The 23,693-nt window shown below is 40.1% G+C and overlaps 2 protein-coding genes across 25 annotated transcripts in view; one reads left to right on the forward strand and one right to left on the reverse strand.

Annotated features, from left to right (window-relative positions):
* The window catches only part of LOC116590577 (wiskott-Aldrich syndrome protein homolog), a 112,129-nt gene extending 89,791 nt beyond the window's left edge, over positions 1–22,338 (reverse strand). For 3 of the 21 annotated variants that reach the window (XM_032342649.1, XM_032342657.1, XM_032342571.1), the window contains exon 1: positions 21,468–22,338. In XM_032342649.1, the coding sequence (XP_032198540.1) occupies positions 21,875–22,327 (453 nt within the window). In that variant the 5' untranslated portion in view covers positions 22,328–22,338 and the 3' untranslated portion in view covers positions 21,468–21,874. Of the gene's footprint in view, positions 1–567; positions 1,465–8,741; positions 9,799–14,454; positions 16,799–21,438 lie in introns of those variants that run through there. The other 18 variants (XM_032342607.1, XM_032342667.1, XM_032342643.1 and 15 more) reach the window with 16 other exon arrangements.
* KPNA4 (karyopherin subunit alpha 4) overlaps positions 22,161–23,693 on the forward strand; it is a 55,712-nt gene continuing 54,179 nt past the window's right edge. Inside the window, exons 1-2 of one of the 4 annotated variants that reach the window (XM_032342490.1) lie at positions 22,394–22,499; positions 23,067–23,204. Coding sequence is in view for 3 of the 4 variants with exons in the window: in XM_032342500.1 (XP_032198391.1) it covers positions 22,431–22,499 (69 nt within the window). In the remaining variant the exon portion in view is untranslated. Of the gene's footprint in view, positions 22,500–23,066; positions 23,205–23,693 lie in introns of all 4 variants that reach the window. The other 3 variants (XM_032342479.1, XM_032342500.1, XM_032342469.1) reach the window with 3 other exon arrangements.

Genomic DNA, 23,693 nt, shown 5'->3' on the forward strand with positions numbered 1-23,693 from the left:
CATGTAAAACATGGCTAGTCTAAATATACTAGCCCCTGCTTGTGCACTCCTTCCCATCAAATAAAAAAATACAATCTTAAAGAAAATAAAAAGGATGGACATTGGGGAGGGTATGTGCTATGGTGAGTGCTGTGAAGTGTGTAAACCTGGCGATTCACAGACCTGTACCCCTGGGGCTAATGATACATTATATGTTTATTAAAAAAAATTTTTAAATTATTAAAAAAAATAAAATAAAAAGGATTACACTGTGCTAGAGTAGGAGTTGTCCTATTCATGATAGAGATTTTGCCAAGGAAGGAGTAGCTGTAGTCCTACTTCCTTGAGACTGGAACTGATGCAATCAATTATGAAAGGTATTACTTTTGAATATGTACATACATGTGATCCCTGGGCACAGAAGGAATAAGTCTAAGCATTCTTTTTTTTTTTTAAGATTTTATTTATTTATCAGAGAGAGAGAGGGAGAGAGAGCGAGCACAGGCAGACAGAATGGCAGGCAGAGGCAGAGGGAGAAGCAGGCTCCCTGCTGAGCAAGGAGCCCGATGTGGGACTTGATCCCAGGACGCTGGGATCATGACCTGAGCCAAAGGCAGCTGCTTAACCAACTGAGCCACTCAGGTGTCCCAAGTCTAAGCATTCTTAAGGCAAGAGTTATACTTGGTTAAACAATTTTTTCGTAGGTAAATAATTACATGTAGGAAAAGAAAGCTACAATATCTGTTTCCTCAAAATTCATTATGTCCAAATTCCATGCTGAAAGGTATTTAAAAATGATTGGGAAATAATGTGTCAAAAAGCATCTCAGTCAAGGATAGAAGTATTCTAATACATCTATTATCTATTGCTGCATAAAAGTATTGCTATAAATTTAGTGGCTTAAAACAAGACACATTTATTATCTTTGTTTTGTGAGGTTAACATTAGAATACAGCTTAACTGGGTCCTCTGCAAGATACAATCAAGGTATTGGCTACAGCTGAATTTTCACCCAAGATTTGACTGAGGGATCTACTTCTAGACTTATGTGGTTGTTGGCAGCATCTAGTTCCTTTCAGAATGTCAGACTAAGATCTTCAGTTTCTTGCTAGCTGCTGGCTAAAAGCTGCCCTCCATTTCTAACTCTGTGATTTTCTCCTTAGGGAAGCTCACAACACAGCAGCTTGCAAGAAAATTCTTCAGTAAGATGTTATAACCTTAGTAAGTAATCACACCCATGTGACCAAGTACATCCCATCACCGTTACTGTGTTCTACCTGTTGGAAGCCAAGTCACAGATACCACCCATACTCAAGGGAAGGGGATTACGCAGGGCACGAATACCAGGAGGTAGAGATCATACGGCCTCCTTACCGTCTGCCCTATGCAATAGGGAACTGGCTTAGAGATAAAAACTAGGAAGAGGTTATCACAGTGGTGCCCAAAGGATGTCAAGACCATTTTAGTTAATATGTTTCAAATGATCTGGAAGAGAGGAGAAATAATTTCATTTATTTCCAATGAAAATAATTTTCCAGATAGTGCATGTCACTGAGAACAAGTAAAGAAAGACTGGTAAATGGTATCACAAGCAGCAACAGTAGCAGCATCATTGCCAGGCAGTCTGTGGACTTAATCTGAGAACCAAGGCACAGAAGCAATAATTGGAACAGTCTTGGTAGAGTCTCAGAGCAAGACAAGGTGGCTCCCTTCATGAGTGTCAGGTAATGCTGCCCAGAGAAGTTAGCAACAGTGGAGGAAAACATGCTGGGCAGACTCACAGCAGAGAAAAGTGGGTGCATGGTGAAGTTTCTCAGAGATTCAAAAAAACCTTCCAATGAAAGGCCAGACAAGATAGACTCTGTGACTGCTTTAAAAGAGACAGAAATAGGAGCACCTGGGTGGCTCAGTTGATTAAGCATCAGACTCATGATTTCAGCTCAGGTCATGATCTTGGGATTGTGAGATCAAGCCCCATACTGGACTCCATGTAGGGCCTGAAGCCTGCTTACAATTCTCTCTCTGTCCTCCCCCCACTGCTCATGCACATTCTCTCTCAGAAAAAAAATTAAAAATTAATAAAAGAGACAGAAAGATAAAAAGATTTGTATTTGACTCAATAAGACAGGGGTATTTGATACGTACAAAGTTGACTAGGCCATAGTCTGTGGCTCTCAAAGCTCAGAAAAGATAACCAATTGGTTAGTTTCTTGCTGATTGATTATAGACTCACTTCTTTTTTTTTAGATTTTATTTATTTATTTGAGGGACAGAGAGATAGAACAAGTGGAGAAGGAGCAGAGGGAGAAGCAGGCTCCCTCCTGAGCAGAGAGCCCGATGTGGGGCTCAATCCCAGGACTCTGGGATCATGATCTGACCTGAAGGCAGACACTTAACCGATGGAGCCACCCAGGTGCCCTTAGACTCACTTTTATTTTTTAATTAACATATATAATGTATTATTTGCCCCAGGGGTACAGGTCTGTGAATCCTCAGGTTTACACATTTCACAGCACTCATTATATCACATACCCTCCCCACTGTATAACCCAGGCACCCTAGACTCACTTTAATACTGCAATTCTCATAAACTAAACTCTACTGTGTTTTGGTATCTACCCTCATTTGTTTTCAACAAATATTTGTTGAGCAGTTTTTGTGCTAGGGACTTGGAATACAATGTGAAAAAACAAACAGGTAAGGTCTCTACCGTCGGAGAGTATATAATAGTGGGAAAGGTGGACATTGGATGAATAATTACATAAATAACCATATAGTTATTTTTAGTGACTGTTATAAAGAACAAGAATAGAGCATTTTGAGAAAAGTATAACAGGGGAATCCAATCTAGCCTGTAGGATCAGGATTAAAAGAAAAGTGACATTCAAGCTGAGATCTGACGAAGAGTTTCCCCACCAAGAGGTGGTGAAAAAACAAGGAAGCAGAGGAAACATTAAGAAGGTCCTGAGATGGAAAGGAGTTTGAGGGGTATGGAAGGAGGAAGGAGGTCTCTATAGCTGGGGGCATGGTGAACAAGGGCTCAAAATGACTGACAATTAACATAGGCCCTGGAAAATCGTGTTAAGGATTTTAAAATTTTATCTTAAGGGCAATGAGAAGCCACTTAAAGATTTTAAGCAGAGAAATGACTGCTATGGTAACCCCTCTACCCAATTCTTATATAGAATCCTAACCCTCAAAGGTGATGGTTATTAGGAGGTGGGGACTTTGGGAGATTAGGTCATGAGCCCTCCTGAATAGGATTAGTACCTGTAGAAAAGAGATTCCAGAGAGATCCTTAGCCCTTTAACCCTGTGAGGGCACAGTGAGAAGGTGCAGACTATGAACTAGGAAGAAGACCTTTACCAGAAGGCCTTGATCTTGGACTTTGAGGCCTCCAGAACTGTGAGCAATAATTTCTGTTGTTTATAAGCTAACCAGTCTGAGGCATTTTGTTACAGAGCAAGAGCAGGCCAAGACAAGTAACATACTGTGATTTCTCATCAAACTGTCACTCTCATAGCTGTTGAGGATTGGATTGGAGAAGAGGCGAGTGTGAATAAGGAATAGCCAGTGAAGATTTTCACAGTCATCCAGAGAGACACTTGTTGGCTTGGACTAGGGCAATGACCATGAAGATGGAGAGAGGTGGACAAATTCAACAATTATTTTGAAAGTAGAAAGGTCACTGATTGAATGTGAAGTACCCTTCACAAAGAGGTGGGATTTCCAAGCACGACAACCAGGTTTCTAGCATGAGCAACTGGATAGATAGAGTTACCATTTACTGATAAAAGGAACAACTAAATGGGAATAAATTTGTGGAGAAGTTCAAGAGGCTTCAGTTAAAAGATGCAAGATGCTCCTTTCTTTTGCCTGTGGTGGTAGTGGTAATATTTTTTGTTTGTTTTTTTGTTTTCTTTAAATTCAAGTTAGTTAACATATCATGTATTATTGACTTCAGGGTAGAATTTAGTGGTTCATCAGTTGCATAAAACACCCAGTGCTCATTATATCAAATGCTCTCCTTAATGCCCATCAGCCCATTACGCCAATTTTGGGTACTGATTAGGTAACAACTGAAATACATGGTTTTTGCTTTTCAATACAAAATATGACTTAACAGTTAGGAGGTAGAGTACATCTGCTACAGAAATAGAGCATGATGTTACAGAGAAATCCTTGGACTTTTTCTACCATTTATTTCTGAATGGAAATACAAATGACACTCTTTAGTTTGGCAATGTTCTCCATAATCAACTCTGGCAAGTTAGTACTAAGCAAATGAAGTATCCCTAGTTACCCTTAATGAAGCAATAGCTACCCAAAAGGTAAAACCTTTCAAACTAGGACGAAAGAATTCTTTCAGAGTTCATAGAACACAAATTAAAATCATGAGTGACCAAACATTGCTCCTTTAAATATAATGGAAGACTATTTCTGAGCTCTTGTCCAATTATCTGAGGATAGCAAGTATCTATTTCTCTAAAATCAAATAAATTAAGCTTATTCTGCCAACATTATTATTATGTTTCACTGTGATACCTATGGTGGGTGACCATATTTTGAATCTATCTTCTGTATTAACATTTTATAAAACTGATTCATTCAAGTATGTTTTGCTTTTCCGTGAGAGGGTTGGTCTCTTGAGCCAAACATTGTGAGGATACTAGAAGTTGCACTATGTCAAGGTGCCTCTGTGGCTCTGTCTGTTAAGTGTCTGCCTTCAACTCAGGTCCTGATCCCAGCATCCTGGGATCTAGCATCTGGGCTACCTGCTCACTGGGAAGTCTGCTTCACTCACTTCCTCTGCCCCTCCCCCTGCTTGTGCTCTCTCTCTCTCTCTTGCTTTCTCTTGGATAAATAAATATAAATAAATAAAATCATAAAAAAAAAAAGAGAAAAGAAATTTAAAATACTTAAAAAAAAAAAAAAAGAAATGGCACTAGGTGTTATCCAACTTTGAGCCATGGTAGATATTCATGTTTGCTGGATAAAGAAAGGAATGTTTATAGTATGGATTGTAAAACATAGTTAAGAATAACAATGGCTGTAAAAATGCAGAAATATGACAAGTGAATTCAGTATAGATAAGTGTTAAGAGAAATGCACTGGAAGAAAATAATTCAAATCACACTAACAAAATATTGGGTTCTGGGCTACCAAAATACAACAACAACAAAAAAAACTAGAACAAATACAACTTTTTTTCACAGAAAATATCTATTCTATGTTCGCTCTAGGATTGTAGCTTAATGCAAGGAACTGTAAAGGGAGACTATATCCAATATAACTTAGAAATGCTGTTTTCAGATATCAAAAACAAGCAGATATTGACCATGAAAAGATAAGGAATTTCTTTTTCTTTTTTTTTAAGATTTTATTTATTTATTTATTTATTTGACAGATAGAGTTCATAAGTAGGCAGAGAAGCAGGCAGAGAGAGGAAGAAGCAGGCTCCCCGCTGAGCAGAGAGCCCAATGCTGGTCTTGATCCCAGGACCCTGGGATCATGACCTGACCTGAAGGCAGAGGCTTTAACCCACTGAGCCACCCAGGTGCCCCAAGATAAGGAATTTCTTTTCTTTTCTTTTCTTTTTTAAGATTTTATTTATTTATTTGACAGAGAGATAAAGAGCACAAGTAGGCAGAGCAGCAAGCAGAGGGAGAGGGAGAAGCAGGCTTTCTACTGAGCAGGGAGCCCAATGTGGAACTCAATCCCATGACCCTGGGATCATGACCTGAGCCAAAGGCAGCCACGTAACCGACTGAGCCACCCAGGTGCCCCGATAAGGAATTTCTTATGTGAAAAAAATATATATAAAAAATCAATGAATGAGGGGCACCTGGGTGGCTCAGTGGGTTAAGCCGCTGCCTTCGGCTCAGGTCATGATCTCAGGATCCTGGGATCGAGTCCAGAGTCGGGCTCTCTGCTCGGCAGGGAGCCTGCTTCCCTCTCTCTCTCTCTCTCTCTGCCTGCCTCTCTGCCTACTTGTGATCTCTGTCAAATAAATGAATAAAATCTTTTAAAAAAATCAATGAATGAAAAGATAAACATTTACAATTAGACTTACACAAATAGAAACGAATTTATCTTTAATACACCTATCATTTTGAAACTCCTATCAAAGATAACAATTAAACAGTCATTCATAACAGTGAGGGTTGGGGAATATTCCATAAACCATAACTTCAAACCATAAACCAACTTTCATAACCATTATTTCATTTTAATGAAATTGCTTTAAATCTCTGATGCCTGTCCCACTTATTATCATTTTTTCCCATAGTTTGGTTTCTTTATCATAGTTAAATTGTAACCTGAATGGTACCTAGCAATGATCCACAATAGGGCATTCTAATTTTTATTGTGCAACGATTTGTAAACCGTGGATCATGTAAGCAACTTTAAATGTAAGCAACACCAGTGATGACTCTCAGGAAACGAGTGCTGTGTGGCTCTTTCCTACAGTGCTAAGATTTATAGCCCAACATGTTTTTGTTTTGTTTTTAAGTCTTTGAAAGACTAAGATTGAGTTGCAAAAGGATTAATGCACCACCTGCTCGTCAACCTTAGTTTCAGAAACTGTTGTCTTATTTAGAGGGAAACTTAAAGTTTGGGGAGTTCTGGGAGGAAGATTTATTTTTTACTTGATAACTCCCTACTGTTTAATTTTCTTTATGTATTTTTACCATGTGCATTATTTATTACATTACAATAACCACAAACCACAACTTAAAGAAAACATAAAACACAGCAACAATTTTTAAAAGTACATAAGTAGGGGTTTTTTGTATCTGCCTTGGAGATAGTGCTTTCCCCAAAGGTCCATAGAACTTGCCTATATTCCTTTTTTTTTTTTTTTAAGATCTTATTTATTTATTTAAGAGAGAGTGCCCACAAGAGAGCAAGCTTTGGCAGGGAGAAGGGCGGAGGGAGAGGGAGACAAGTAGACTCCCCATTGAACCAGTAGCCCAGACAAGGGGCACTGTTCCATCCCAGGATTGATCCTGGGATCATGACCTGAGCTGAATGCAAACACTTAACCGACTGAGCCACCCAGGAGCCCCCTAATATTCTTACTATAAAATTCTCTATTGTATTCTGTAAAAACAAAGCCGAATGTCTACATAGTCAATAAGAACAAGTTAATTTTCTGTATTCCCAGGGTCATGGTATCAAGAATAAATCGGACTCTTGAACATTCAAATCTCATTTTAATTAGATATTTTGATCACACCCCAAGAAACTTTTTGTTAAAGCTGCTAATGAGAAATAAGCTGGGCTAAGTCAAATTGAGTTTAATTGTCTCATTTCTTAGCCTCCAAGGTCCAATGAATGTGCCATGAACAGTGAAAATGCTTTTTTTTTTTTTTTAGAAAAAGAGCAGAGAGCTGGACAAGTATTAGAGGGATTCAGCCACTAGGTGAGAAAGAATTGGCTGTGTTTAGGCTCTGAGGTTAAGGTGCTAGGAAACAAAGCAGGCACAACTCACCTGGAGTCCAGCGTCCAAATTTGACCCAGAAATGAAACCCAGATAAATTGACTAATGTTATCTGTACTCATGTGTGGCTCAATTGTACCGGTAAATTAACTTACTTTGAATAGTGGGCAAAGAGATCTAGTTCACCTTCATTCCTTTCTTGGTGAGGAAGGCCCACTCAGGGATCCAAAGACTGGCTTTGAAATTGTTCTGGAGAAGTCCATATCAGAGTCTCTTATCTCTACATTCTATGAACCAACTTAAAAACAGCTTGCTGACAAAGCCATTGGTTTTCCTTTAAGACTTTTCAACATGCATTTAACTTGATGTTTTGTGTAACAAAATTCAGGGGTTGGAAAACTTCCCAGGATCATCTACACTAGAATACATAACCTCTGCACATAGTCCAGATATCTCTCCAATTCCCCTTAATATTTCATATTTGTGGTTTTCAGTTAGGATGGGATGGGCTTGACCTGTGTACTCTTAGTTTGGAAAATATCCCACGGTGATTTGAATATAGTAGGTCTGCACCTGCCCACCCCTGGTGTACACTTGATACACACACACACACACACACACACCTAGGTCTATATCATTATGTCAGATTTTACTCTATTCCATTATAGTGCCTTCTCACAGTAGACAAGTCATCCACCAACTGAATGGATTTTATCAAGCTTATTTTTCTTGGGTTATATTAGGAAAACAAGGGTGCCTGTGTGGCTCAGTTGGTTAAGCATCTGCCTGCAGCTCAGGTCATGATCTTGGAGTCCAGGGATCGAGCCGCACAGTGAGCTCTCCACTCAGCTGTGAGTCTACATCTCCCTCTCTGATTTCTCTGTTCTCAGTTTCTCTCAAATAAATAAATAAAAATCTTAAAAACAAAACTATTATGTTAGGAAAACAGTAGTCATATTCTTAAAATTGCATATGGTCTCCTACCCTGAGAACCACTGTTCTAAGTTTTCTATTCAGTTCTTCTGCTAACAGCATCATTGTCCTAAAGATATTCCTCACACCTTTATGATGGCAAAATTCCAATTCATAATGATGTAATATGACATTACAGAAGATTGCTCAAATACATTTTGAGTGAGTTTATACATAAGTATAATGTCTCCATAATATATTATGGAATTTGCCACCATTTATTGATTGATATTGCCATGACTTTTATGATTCTGGCTTCCAAAAAATTGACTCACTTTTCACAAAATTGCATTTGGCATAGGAAGGCACCAATTGTCTTTGGATGGCAATGACAGGGCCTAAGATTAAAATTATAATAAAACAAAATGTTCATATTTTATTTAAAATAAGCATCTTTACTAAAATTACTCCACACTTATTTAAAAATATTTTAAGGCCACTTTTAAAAGTAAAGAGATTTAGGACCTTTATTAATAAACCCAGAGGCAGCTGCCCCAGGAGGTCTGTGCTGGGTCCAGAGTGCAGAAGCCTTGTAGCCAGGCTCTTGAGGAGGCCCACTTGAACTCTGCTACTTTAATTTTGAATTCTTTCTTGAGGTTTCTTACTTCCTTTATGAATTCTAATTTATTTTGGTCTTTCATTTCTTATATTATTTTCTTCATGCATTTTAACCTCATTTTGGACTAATATAGTGCTTTGGACCTGCTTTCTCAAACATGTCTTTCGGGTATGCCTTTTTTGTCTGTATGGATGTCATTATACACCTTATTCTTTTTTCTTATAACTTCAAATGCCATCAGACCTTGATTTCTTTCTACTGCTCATTTTTATGTGAATTTAAGTTTCTTGAACTTGAAGAAGGAAGGCTGGTACAGATAGTATTTATAACTGCAGTTGTTAAAAATAGGGCAGTTTTCTTTTCGAGGTTTCCTGAGTATTTCCCTCTCCCATATTGGTCTGGACCTTCTCTTTCCTTCTTTGCTGTTCCCATCCTGCTGAATTTTCATTGTGTGCCCAGCCATTTTTCTTCACCGTGAGACCCTAGCCTCCAGATGAAACAAATGCGTCAGTGTTGAGAGTTTGTGGCTTTAAACCACCCTAGTCCCTATAGGCCTTCCCTTGAGATCCTCAGTGTTATAGCCACCCACTAGCTCTGTGACCTTGGACAAACTGCTATATCTTCCTGTGCCTCTGCTTCCCTATTTGAAAAATGGAAAAAGTAATAGCCTAAGGAGTTTTCATTCAAGGTGGTTAGAATACCATTTGACTAGCAGTGATCACTTTTTGAATGTATAATAAATAAAATACCCATCTGCACCTTCTTTATGAACTCACCTTTAAGTTGTAGAAGGTCTCAGGTCAATTGATGGCAACTATCCAAAATCCTTGGTGCCTCAGGAAGTCTGTTCATGTGATAACCATAGTTAAGGCTTTGATTTACTCAGTCAACATACCTCACATTATTTTGGTTTTAATAAAAAAAAAAAAATCAAAAGAAAAAAAAGCTGCTTAGTGTCTTCTTACTGAGAACAAAGATGTCCTTGTCTCCAGAGGTTAGTCATTTCTCATTATATCTACTTCACTTTTGTTGCTCCCTAGACTCTCTAGGAACTAAGAGGTCATTTTATGTGTATATAATCAAATAGGACTTCTCAATACCTGGTACTATTAACAAATGTGTGGCAATCTTTTTAGAAAGGCCCTAAGACTTTCCTTAAAAACCTAGGGCATTGGGACACCTGGGTGGCTCAGTGGGTTAAGCCTCTGCCTTTGGCTCGGGTCATGATCTCAGGATCCTGGAATAAAGCCCCACATCAGGTTCTCTGCTCAGTTGGGAGCCTGCTTTCCCCCCTTTCTCTGCCTGCCTCTCTGCCTACTTGTGATCTCTTTCTCTCTGTCAAATGAATAAATAAAATCTTTAAAAAGAAAAAAAACCAAAAACAAAAACCTAGGGCATTAATGAAAGCATTTTGAAATTTTCATTTTTTACAGTTAATGATTTACTGCTGCAGATTTCTATTATTTATCATCAGTATCCTTCCTCTTTAACTTTTGGATCTTATTTTTCCTTTTTTAGCAACTTTACGTTAAAACATGTAAATACAAAACAACAAAAACAACAATTAACCAACCAGGTTTTTGAAATTCAGGTTGCCGAAAAGTATTTTTTTTCCCATCAGCCTAGTATTTATCAAGGAAAATATGACCAACGAAAAAAGTATGTATGGTTAGGGACTCATGACAACTAAATGTAATGTGTGATCTTGGTATGAATCCTGAACCAGAAAAAATTTTTTCTTTTTCTATAAAAAAACTATTGGGAAAATTAATGAAATTTAAATAATGTGTACAAATATCAATTTTGAATTAATTTTCCTGATTTAGATAAATACACTGTGATTCTATAAGAGAATGAACCTAGAACATTTCGGGTAAAGAGTCATCATGCATGTAACTTATTTTAAGAGTTCAGAGAAAGAGCAAGATGTCAAAGCAAATGTAAAATGTTAACATTTGGGGAATCTGGGTGAAGGGTATATGAAAATTCTGTGTATTGGTGTCTCACAACTTCAGCAAAAATCTGAAATGGTTTCAACATTTTAAAAATGTTTTAAAAGTTTGGGAGGTTAAGAGCAGAAAAATAGCAAGGTCAATGTCCTGAGGGTTTATTTGAGCACTTACAACATCCTTTTTACACATGTTAATGTTACACATAGAACACAAAACCCTTATTTTGAAAGAAAACATGGGAACTTAGACTGCCTCAAATAATTTGCTCAGGAGACCTCTACAAAATCTCTCTCTCTCCCTAAAGGTACTCACTTTATGTTTGATGTTTGGTTCAATAAACTCCCATTCCATATTAGCAGAATCAATGATATCCCAGTGATCTAATAACTCAGGTTAATGCCATTAGAAATACCAGCAATATCAGATCAACAGAGGTGAAAGTGAGTTATTATGCTAGCATGGGGAGCAACAATGCAGGGTAACCATGGTGCCTATAACCTGTTGGTGGGATTTAGATTGATATAACCTAGTGTAATCTTTTGAGGAACAGTCGGGTTGTATGTGTCACATTTTAAATGTCCATACCCTTTGACTCAGCAATTCTACTTTTAGAAATTTATCCTAGGGAAATAGTGGGGCAAGTGAACAAAGATGTATGCTGAAAGATGTTCACTATCACAGCAAAGAACAGAAGACATACGTGTCCATCAGTAGGTAGTTAAATTATGGTTTATCCATACAAGAGAGTATTCAGTATATCCTTAATATATTAAATGAGAAAGCAAAACTAGTATATATAATATGATCCTATAATATTTACGTTACTTATTTACATTTGAAATAGGAATATTTTATAGCCTTTTTTTTTTTTTTTTTTTTTTTTTTTTTTTTGTTTGAAGGAATAAATGCTAAAAAGAGTTGTGGGTAGGGAGGTATTTAGGAGAATATACACTGCATTATCCAGCACAGACTATATAATTTGCAAGGCCCAGTAGAAAATGAAAATGTGGAACCCCTTGTAAAAAATCACAACTTTCAAGATAGTGACAACTGAGCATTAAACCAAATGTGGGGCCCTTCTCAGTGCAGGGCCCTGTGAGACTATAAGCTGCATGCCCTGGAAGCTAACCCTGGCTATACACTCTGCTTTATACTTAGGTATATGCTACACTGGACCATACATTACAGGGTACGATATCACTAAGACACACACTACACTAGTGGTAACATACGAACAGGTGGTTAGAGATATATGTGTTATCTCTGCCCCACCCTACTCCTGTTATTTTGGGTATTATAGTAAGAGCAGTACTTTGTGATAAGGACAGTCCAAAGCGTGTTTAAATTATTCCTAAAAGAAGCTAGCACATTAAGGGTGCTGAGATTAACAATTTGCTGATGTACCTTTGGAACTCTTTGCATGCCACAAGAGTGCCTCCAAGAGGACTAGCAGAGATTCAATGAGACAAAGATGTGCAGCACTCAAAAAGATTTCTGTGGCAAATTTTAATTACTTTTAATGAGGTTCTATGATAATGACTATCAGGACAGACAAATGATGGGTAATTTTTCCATCTTTTCGTATGACAAGTAGAAATAAAAGAAAAAAACAAGAACAAAAACTATAAAGGAATTTCCTATTTCTAGAAATTAAATAGGTCTCCTAGGCCACCCATACATGAATGTTTTTCTACTGTTCTAAATAGTTCTGTGATATCCTTGAATTAACCAAATAATATTACTCGTTATTTGTTGACTTGATCTGTCTACAAGTTAAATGCTTCCTCTGATGCTTCTATTTATAAATAGAACTAAAAACCTGGGAGGTCTAATTTGGGATCAGTATGGTAGCTTATGTTCTGCCATGTAGAACATCAGGGTTTGATTAGGCAGATCTTATGGTTGAAGCCAAAAGGCAAGAAAACAAGACATTTTAATACCTAGTGGGCTCTAAATAAGGTGGGTTAACACCTACCGGGCTCTGATTTTCATTAGTTATAAAGACAAAAACTTTTAACAGGGCCTAATGATGTTGGTTTAAGTATTAAATGAAAGGACAAATGTTTCCAGGATTCAACCAAATGGGAAGGGTGAGAAAAACATTAAAAGATTTGTTGTTAAATACTTTTCTGCAGTCCATCATAAGGTAATCAGTGGTCAAAGTCTAAATAATACTCAAGGAGCTACAGACCTTTGACTTCACAGGCATCGGGAGAATCTGCTGAAGCTATTTGAGTTCTCCAAGAGACTTCAGGGTTTTGTATAAGATAGTGACAGAACTGTAAATAGAAAGCTGATGAATTCTATGAGGTATTGTGAATTTCAGGACTAACTTCTGGACTTAAAATAAGTCTTCTATCTTGTATAGTTTTGTAGTTCATCTTCCTGAATTATAGGTGTATACGTGGTACCATATGCCACATATAATCTCTACTCAGTAATAAATAAAAATAACTAATAAATACATCGGAGTCCTCCTCATATGTGATAATCCAAGGTACTTGCCTCTTTTATGGCATCAGTTCTGTCTACTCAAGTTATTAAAATCATTCACATTCATGAGTATTTTCATCAGTCTGACTAGCACTACTATTCTCTCAAAATTCAAAACAGGGGTGGTGGGGTTATGGACATTGGGGAGGTATGTGCTATAGTGAGTGCTGTGAAGTGTTTAAACCTGGCGATTCACAGACTTGTACCCCTGAGGCTAATAATACATTATATGTTTATTAAAAAATTAAAAAAAAATTAAAAACAGGACCCAAAACCTAGATGTAATATATTATAGTTGGTAGAAATCTATCATTTTCACAAATGCAAAAAATAGCCCTATTTAATGCCCTTGCCCTTTGTATTCTCCATGGATGCCTATCTGGTTAAACCTTAAGTATCACAATGACTTTTTAAGTAATATTATATATATATACTTGTTTAATATGAAGAACTTTGTAACGATATTCTCTGAAAACTGAATGGGCTATGATTCAAGAAATATTGAGCTCCCAGTTAATGAATATGTTGCACATGATGAAACCACTGAAGTCAGAATTCAAGCACAAATGAGGTGGTTGGTGTAGATAACATGTATGCTCTCTTCTAACTCATCATGAACATGAAACACTTCTTACCTTTCTTGAACAAAACAGAGGATGGTAGCAGAGAATGGGGAGAAGGCAAATGAGAGAAACACCATATTCTATTTATTCGATACAAGTTGCTACTCTTTGAACATGGAACCCAGGAGAAAAGAATAAAAAATCAAAAACAATCTTTTCAGTTTAAGAAACTACATATAAGGGCGCCTGGGCGGCTCAGTCAGTTAAGCATCTGCCTTCGGCTCGGGTCATGATCTCAGGGTCCTGGGATGGAGCCCCACGTCAGGCTTCCTGCTCAGCTGGAAGCCTGCTTCTCTCTCTCTCTGTGATTCTCCTCTGGCTTGTGCTCTCTTTCTGTCTCAAGTAAATAAATAAAATCTTAAGAAGGAAAAGAAAGAAAGAAACTACATGTAGATTAGTGCCATTAGGTTTTTCTTTTTTTTTTTTTTTTTCTTTTTTTAAAGGAATCCATGCTGAACAGGGAGACTAAACCATGGAGATACTGGGATTTGCTTGTTTGTTGGTATCAGTGATGGTTCCTGGAGATCATTGCAGATGTGGCAGGGGACTCCATTCCGGACTAACTGTGAGGGCATGGCCCTAAGGTGGAAGCTAGTAGAGGGAAACCAGAATGCCTGGCAAATGGGCTGCAATTGAGCAGAGGAAGAACAGTTAAGAGACAAGTTTTGTCTCTTTGGGAAGTGACTCAAGAAGGGAGACACGGGCCTGAGCCTTCAAGGAATGAGGAAAGGCAGCAGCAGAGGATATGAGATTTAACTAACAGCAAGAACTTGGACTAGACTTCATAGGATCAGTGGAGTCAGTCTTTTAAGAAAAATGTCATCAAGAAAATGGCATTTGAGAAAATTCAAGAGAAAAGCTTGAGAACAGAAAGGAACCCAGGAAAATATTGCATAAATCTATTTAAAAAGTGAAATGAAATTGGCTAAATTCTGTCCTTGAAACATTATTTAGCACATTTTTTTAGTTAAGTGTATAACCAATTTGGGTTTTCAGTCTTCCAGCTGGTTCTAAAGCACCTTAAAGTTTGAGAACCACTGCCTTAGACATTTCAGAACTAGACCTCTTTGGAGCCTGTTTAGGAAAAAAAAAAAAATGTTTTCTGTCCAGTCACAGTACTATTCTCATTTCTGATTACCAATGTGTGGTAGTTTTTTCCTGCCCCAAACGATTCTGTGACACCAGCTGGGTGTCCTACAGATCCCACAGGTTAAGGGTTCAGCCGGACAAGACTCAGCACTGCCCCTGCCCCCACAACTTCAGACATCATCACAAGTTCAGGCTGTCACCTGTACATCTGACCAGCCAGCTATAAATCAGAGATCTATATACCAACCCCACTGGAGTGGGGGTTGATTAATTGCTAGAGCAGCTCACAGAACGGAGGAAAACAGTTTTAAGTATTGGACTACCAGTTTATTATAAAAGGATATAACTTAAGAACAGTCAAATGGAAGAGATGCACAGGGCAAAGTATGGGGAAAGGGGCACAGAGCTTCCATATCTGTCTGGAGCACCTCCAGGAGTCCACCAACCCGAAAGCTCTCCCAATCCAACCTTTTTGGGTTTTTATGGAGGCTTCATTAAGTATGCTTGATTGATTAAATCATTGGCCAGTCCCTCTCTCCTCCCCAGGGGTCAGGGGCAGGGGTTGGACTGAAATTTTGAACCCTCTAATCACACTGTTGGTTCCCCTGGCAACCAGCCCCCAGGGTCCTTAGGGACTTTCCAAAAGTCATTGCATTAACATACACTCAGTTGTGGTTAAAAGGGGCTTGTTATGAATAACAAAAGACACCCATTTCATTGTGGAGCTGTTTCAGAAGCTGAGAAGGAAAGATACCCCTGTAATTGTTACCATTTAGGAAATTACAAAGGTTTTAGGAGTTATGTGCCAGGAACCATGAAGGAAGACCAAATATATATTTCTTAATATAAACCACAATATCATAGAGGCCCAGGGGAGATCTGTGTTATAGGCCAGAGAGGCAGCATGGTGGTTTTGTCTGTTCAGGCTGCTGTAACAAAGTACCACAGACCAGCGCTTATAAACAACAAAAATTTACTTTTTTTAAAAAGATTTTATTTTCAAGTAATCTCTTCACCACTCAGTGTGGTACTGGAACTCACAACATCAAGATCAGGAGCCACGTGCTCTTCAAACTGAGCCAGCCAGGTGCCCCCAGAAATTTATTTCTCACAGTTCTGCAGGTTGGAAAGTCCAAGATCAAGGCAGTAGCCAATTTGATGAGAACACATTCCCTCATAGACCCCCATCTTCTCACTAACCTCACCTGGCAGAAGGATCTCTGAAGGGCCCCCTTTCTAAGGGTACTAATCCCATTAATGAGGGTTTTACCCTCCTGACCTAATTACTTCCCAAAGGCCCCACCTCCAAACACCATCACATTGAGGATGAGGTTTCAACACATGGATTTTAGGACACAAGCCTGCAGCCCATAGTAATAGTCAACTAGAAACAGTGGGAGTTTAGCAGCTAGTCAGACCTGAAATCAAATTGGGGCTCTAACACTTATTAGTTGCATAGGGTCTTGAGCAAGTTGCTCAGCCTATCTGAACTTTGGGTTCCTTATTTAAAAAGTGGAAGTAATAATGCCTACCTTAAAAAGTTAACCGTGAACTGTGATGTTCATGTGCCTATATGGTAATCAGGAGTGCTGGCTCTGGTGTCCACCCCAGTTCAAATGCCAGGTTTTCTGCTTATTCAGTGACCTTGGACAAGTCACCAATCCTCTCTGTTCTTCAGTTTCCTCACCTGTAGAGTGAGTAATAACATACTTGCCTTATAGTGTTGTTTGGAGGGTTTAATGACTTAATGTATATTAGTTGCTTAGAAGACTGCCTGCTACAAAATTGCACAACAAGGTTTATAATAGTAGGAATACAAATAAAAACATGATAATATCTCATGTACATAAAACACCTAGAATATGGTAGGTACTCAATATAATTACTGTCATTACAAAATCCTTTCTCATAAAGCATAGGGTTATAAGAAGTTCCAGTATATAGGCACCCCCTGATACTTTTATATGGTCTTTACATTCTAATGTCTTCCATCCCCCCTGAATAAGCTCTGTGTATTACAATAATAGCAATTTCCTGGTTTGGATAGTGTACTGTAGTACACTTGTATAAAATGCTACCATTGGAGGTGCCTTAGTGAGGGTTATATAGGGCCTCTTTGTACATTTTAACTCCTATGAATCTGAAATTATTTAGAAATAAAAAGGAAAAAAATATATATATATATAGGGGGAGCTTACCTGAAGTGAGAAGTATTGGGGCAAGAGGTTGAACCCATACCTTATCCACCCCCAGGTCTTTATTTACCAGCCCCTAGAATCCTAAACTTCCTCTTTACCAGCATAAATTACTGGAAACGATGGGAGTCTGAATGGTAAGAGGCCAGGCCAGGCACCAGGTAAGGTATGAACTTGCAGAATGTCTGATGCATGGAATTCTAATGTAAGGAACATTGTAATCCTTATAACTTCAGTACCAAGACAGTTCCTGGTGCATAGAGGTAAAGATAAGAGATGTGCTCTTCCTTATCAAAATTGCAAATCCAGGGACACATGGGTGGCTCAGTGGGTTAAAGCATCTGCCTTCGGCTCAGGTCATGATCCCAGGGTCCTGGGATCGAGCCCCAAATTGGGCTCTCTGCTCAGCGGGGAACCTACTTCCTCCTCTCTCTGCCTGCCTCTCTACCTACTTGTGATCTCTGTCTGTCAAATAAATAAAATCTTTAAAAAAAAATTTGCAAATCCAAATATTTTCCTCATAGAAATACTGTCGCATAATGTGATTAGGCTCTGTGATGTTCATGGAAGTCTTTTATGGATTAAATAAACCTTTGTAGGCTAACCTGAACACCTATCCACTAATCATGACCGTGTTTCTATGAATATATTTCAAAGAACTAATCTCCAAGCAAACTTCTGAAATACTAGCAATTTGTAAGTCATTATATGTAGTTGCTGCTATTAACACAAAAATGTTAGAGGAGTGATAGTGATCATTCTAGGCTCACTAATTTCAAGTTTCCAAATAGTGTTCTGCCTAACACTAATGTCTTAAAGTTCCCACTACCACTCACCTGTAAGTTCCTAAAACTGTTAAGACCAAGAAAACTTTTTTTTTTTTAAACAAACATTTACTAGTACTGGGAAGTTCTGAGGAACTCGCTGTTTTGAGAGAAACTGCTCTAAGTCACACAATCAATCTTCTTGACCATTTGGCTTTTAGATGGCTCCTTCTGTAGTATTTATTTCTAAAAATTAAAAGCATTATTTTAGGCCAAATAAAAAGCAAGTTAGTAAATCTACTAGGCTTTCTGCCAGGTAGCAATACAAATAGATATCAATCAGTCATCAATGATTTGTACCCAAGAATTATAAGTTTTCTCCCATTTAATTAGTCAAAACTGAACTTAAAAAAAGAACCCAAAAACTAAGTTAAAGAAAAACTGTGTGGCTCATCTCTCTCAATCAAATTAATACCCACAGGCTGCTTTTTAATTCATCATCTTTTACCATCCAGTCAGAGTAAAGAAGTAGTTTTTTTCCAGAGTTCTCAAGTTGTAAGTCAGAAAAATCCTGGCAATAAAGAGGATAAATGAAGCCCCCATTCCTGACCAGCTATGTTTTCCTAAGAAAATAAGGTATATTACCAAAGGTCCAATGTTTTTTCTCTCAAAAAATGAACCAATCCAACTATAAAAAACACAAATCACATTTTAAAAAAAGATTTTATTTATTTATTTGTCAGAGAGACAGAGAGGGATACAGAGGGAGAAAGCATAAGCAGGACGAGCTGCAGGAAGAGAGAGATGCAGGCTCCCTGCTGAGCAAGGAGCCCACTGCAGGACTCGATCCTAGGACCCTGGGATCATGACCTGAGCCAAACGCAGATGCTTAACCAACTGAGCCACCCAGGCGTCCCACAAATTAAATTTCAGTTAAGATTTAGCAACAGATAAAATTGCTTCCTGTTTCAGCATATACTACCCAGTTCTGCTCAAGAAATCATACATAATTCTCCAAACAGAAACTGAAACTATAAGATCCATATTATAGATTAAAGAAACACTCCACAGTCTTTAATTTAATGTATGTATCATGAGAATACTCCAAATTGCTTGAGTGAATTATCAATTATAATTCTTTTTGAAATTACATTTGATCAACTAAAACCTGTGTAAACCTTCAAAATTCTTTCACAAATCTCTGCTGCAATGAAAATTTCTTTATTCCAAAAGTGACCAAGAGGAGAATTTCATGACACATTCATTGAAAGCAAGGATCTCCATAATAATTTTAGACTTCTTATACTAAAGTAAATAAGTCAGGATATGATGTTACCTAACCTTGAATATCCTATTTGAAAACAGGTGTTATATATAGGTTTTATAGTTTGAGTATAACTATATTTCATATACACAAAAAAGTCTGTTGAAATGGTATTGATGGCTGCATATACTTCCTTAGTTCAGCAAGTTCAATTTCTGAAATCTCCTAACTACAGTTAGAGCTACCATATCTTGCCAATTAGGTTGCCAATATGCATTTAGATCTATTACCAACTCCTAGAAGAACTTCTTTACCCTTCTGATAAACTAGGTATGTTCTATCTGGGAAGAACCGAAAGTACAGAACAGACAGTTATAATTTCAAATGAAAAATTTAGGCCAGCAAACATAAGCATTATAATTAAGGATAACTGTTCACTCTGCAAAGTGTGTCACAACTATTTTTAAACATATAGGGGGGTCTGCCCTGAAGCCTATGTCTGATCTACTCCCTGAACTTTGTCCCTGGACTAAGCATGACACAAAATTAAGAATTCTTAGAAGGGACCCAGTGTAAATTAAAAGCACTAACAACTTGGGATGCCTGGGTGGCTCAGTGTTAAGCGGCTGCCTTCTGCCTTCTGAACCCAGTATCCTGGGATGGAGTCCCACATCAGGCTCCTTGCTTCGCAGGAAGCCTGCTTCTCCCTCTGCCTCTGCCTGCCACTCTGCCTGCCTGTGCCTGGGTGCTCTCTCTGACAATAAATAAAATAAAATCTTAACAAATATATATACTTAAAAGCACTAACAACTTAATCCACATTCTTAATCAAAAAGCGATGGCTTGTTTTTTAACTTACGGAACATACATTCAAAAAAGCTGATATTCAGGACCTGTGTTTGACAAATAGTCACTGAGGGCATACCATATGCGAAGTACTACTAGGTGCCAAACACATACATGATAGGGAACAAAACAAGTATGTTCCTTGACTTCAGAGAAGTTGCTGTTTAGAGAGGAAGGAAGACCTTAGAAAGACATTAAATAATAATAATAAAAGAAAATAAATCATTTTGTGGCATTTCTTGTTTGTACTGCGGCCCTCTCAGTGGGTAACTGTGATCACGCCCTTCTCTTTAGGGGTATTCTGCAGAGAAACTCAAGTTTTTGTTTAATTACCAATCAGTTGTAGCTAGGAGAAATAGACATAGGATGATAGACAATTTGATAAACTTCATCATGAAAGCTATCACGGTATTTATACCAAGAAGTACAAAATATTCGTTTATATATGCATGTCGACAGGATAACTTATATTCATAGGGTGGGAATTCAGCCAGTAATTTGTTTTACAGAATTCGGTTCATAACAAAAATCCATAATGGTGGCGCGCGCGCGCGCGTGCACACGCGCGCATACACACACACACACACACACACACTCCATCTTTTCAACTGAACTTATCCTAAACTTTTTTTGAAAACCTCAGTGCTCCAGTGTGCAATGTTACTTCAATTAAATTATTATTTGGAGAATAGGATCTATAATGAACTTCATTTATATTTTAAGATCTGCAATGAATTTACATTCAGGTTAACCTTCAGTGTGAATTATTTCCAGGTACAGCTTCTGTTCCGCTAGGCGATTGAAAGTATACTTTTGAAGGTATTCAGATAAGTAAGGAAGTGGGAGGAAAGGGGCGGGCGAGGAGTAAAAGTTCCCGAAAGATAACACCATACCTCGCCAAATTTAAACGCACCCAATATTCCAACACGGCCTTACGACCGGAGTTTTTTGCTGCCTACTTCGTTTCCTGCATATTTGAAATGATATTAATTGGTAAATATATTTTTAAACCATTCCTTCCCCCCTTTTTCTGAAATATTTGAACACGTTCCTTCGTAGCTTGTGTTATTTCTGCGTCTAGTAATAATATTCTGATACAATTGTATATCCTTGGGGATTCTTTTTCTTCCTCAACAGTTACAATACCACATTATTATGTCAGGTGCCACAGTCACCGCCTTACAGAAGTTAGTACTTTCTGGCCAAGTAACTTCTTTTAACTTTCTAAAACGAAATACCCAAGAGGCGGTATCCTTACCGGATCGTCCGCGTTTCCCAAGGTCCTACCTGTTGCGGGGACGTGGTCTGAAAGGATGAATCAGATTTGCCTACTGCGTCCTTTCCCTTTTCCACCCACTGTCCCTCTCGCTTTCCGCCGCGACTCCCGAACGCACGTCACCCCAGCCGGTCCAAACTCTATGGCCCTGCCCTCAAACGGCGGGGACCCCCAGCCTGGGAATGGACCTTGGGGAGTGGGGGAAGGGCGTGCCCCGACCGGACTGACCCAACGTGCATCTCCTACTTCCAGTAAAGTCAAAGGAGCGCGCAAGCAATGCCCTGAAAGAGAAGGCGCGCCGGAAAAAAAAAAAATACTTTAACTCCGCTTCAAACCTGGAACACAGAGATCTGGGGCGGCCGGACAACAAGAGCAAACCAACTTGCTCCCGGGTTCTCTCCTCCATCCCCGCCTCTCCTCAAGTGGTCCAATTCTCTTTCGCTTCCTCCCGGTAGCTCCGGAGGCACGTGGTCGCTCCCCGCCCTGCCCCCGCCGCGCCCCTCCCAGCCTTCCAGTCCTCCGGCCCTTCCTCCCAACGCTGCTCTCTTCCCCTTTCCGTTTTCTCTTCCGCCCCCGCTCTCCATCGTCCTTTTTGATTGGTGGAGCGCACCGGAGCCTGGTTGGCCAATCGGCGAACAGGGCTTGCGGTGATGGGCGTGGCCGCGGCTCCGGGGCCCTCAGATCGAGGCTGCCTCCCCCTTCTCAGCCGGCAGCACATTCCGCCGCCGTTGCCGCCGCCCGGCCCCGCAGTTGTCTTCGCCGGAGCTGCGGTCGCGGTGGGGTTAGGGCGGGGGGGGCGGGCGGGGAAAGGAGGAGAAGGCCGCGGCGGAGGCAGGTGAGAGGAGGAAGGAAGCGGCGGCCCGGCGGGCATTGCAGCTCAGGCGGCGGCCCGGTTCCTGGGAGTGTCGGTGCGGCGTGGTGGTTGGGGCGGATCCCGCGGGGCCCGGGCGGGGGAAGGAGTCACCGGCCCGGCCATGGCGGACAACGAGAAACTGGACAACCAACGGCTCAAGAATTTCAAGAACAAAGGCCGCGACTTGGAGGTAAACTCGGGGGCGCCGGAGGGGTGGGGGCTGTGGGCCTCGGGCCGATCTCCGCCGGGACTCCCGAGTGTGGGGAGTAGGGGCGGGTGCCGCCGCCGGGCCGCGGGGGAATGGCGCTGGGGGCCGGCCAGTCCGTGACGCCTCTGCGAACGCGCCGGGAAGTTTGTGTCGGGCCTGGTCCACCTCCGCCCGGGAGCGAGGTGCTGGGGTACGGCCGACGCGGCCTAGGCCTGCCCCGGGAAGCCGGCCCGGCGCGGGTATGAGGGGCTGGGCCGCGCGGCGGGGAGGCCGGGCGCGGCGTGTGCGGAGGAGGCGTGCGTGTGCCGCGCTGCCCCGGCCGGGCTGCGGCCCCAGCCCCGGCAGCGGCGGCGATTCCGGCTCTCTCCCGGGCCGCGACGTCTGGCGCCGCGAGGAGGGCGGTGGGAGGTGGGGGGGACGAGTGTGTGGCGACCGAGTGGGGCTCGGAACTTCCCCTGCGGGGTCCGAGTCGTCTCCACTTAAAGGCATTTTTTCTGGTCTTCCCGACTCCCGCTTTACCCCTGCCTCCCCCCAATATCCAAACTACAGGAGTCAACTTCTCCGTTGAAAAAAACACCCCCGGCGTGAGAGGCCATCCTGATGATGCTAACAGTGCCTTCCAGCGGCCTGTGTTTTACTCTGGATATAGCTGATTGAAGATGTGGCTCACGGTGTGCCCTCTTCCAGGCAAAGAATACCCCTTATTTCAGCTTGCTCACAAATCTCTTTATCCCCTCCTGAGAGACCACCAGCTGCATTCTTACATATAAAGTCCACAGGGTTATACAAAGCTGTCATCCTCTAGTCTACAGTATCCTTTCCCTCCACCTGCTGGTGGTGGTAGTGGGGGATGGGGTGGGCTATGGAATGGCACCATCACGTTTTATTATTTTAAAAAGGTGAAAAAAAAACCCTTCACAGTTTCTTCGATACAGCTTTTCCCGAGGTTGTTAGGCTACATGAGGTGTGTGGGTAAAACATACACAAATCACAGAATTTTGATAGAAGACTTCTTCCCTTTAGTTTTAAGAGTCTAGGTAAATCTTTTTTTTTTTTTTTTTTTAATGCTTGCATCCTGTATCTGAATCAGGAGTTTAGCTTATAAAAGATTAGTGGTCAAGTTGTATTTTTTATATTGTCCCTGTGTCCTTTCTAATACTAAAATCTTGAAATTCC

Source organism: Mustela erminea, chromosome 1 (genome assembly GCF_009829155.1).
Source record: "Mustela erminea isolate mMusErm1 chromosome 1, mMusErm1.Pri, whole genome shotgun sequence".
Taxonomy (NCBI): Eukaryota; Metazoa; Chordata; class Mammalia; order Carnivora; family Mustelidae; genus Mustela; species Mustela erminea.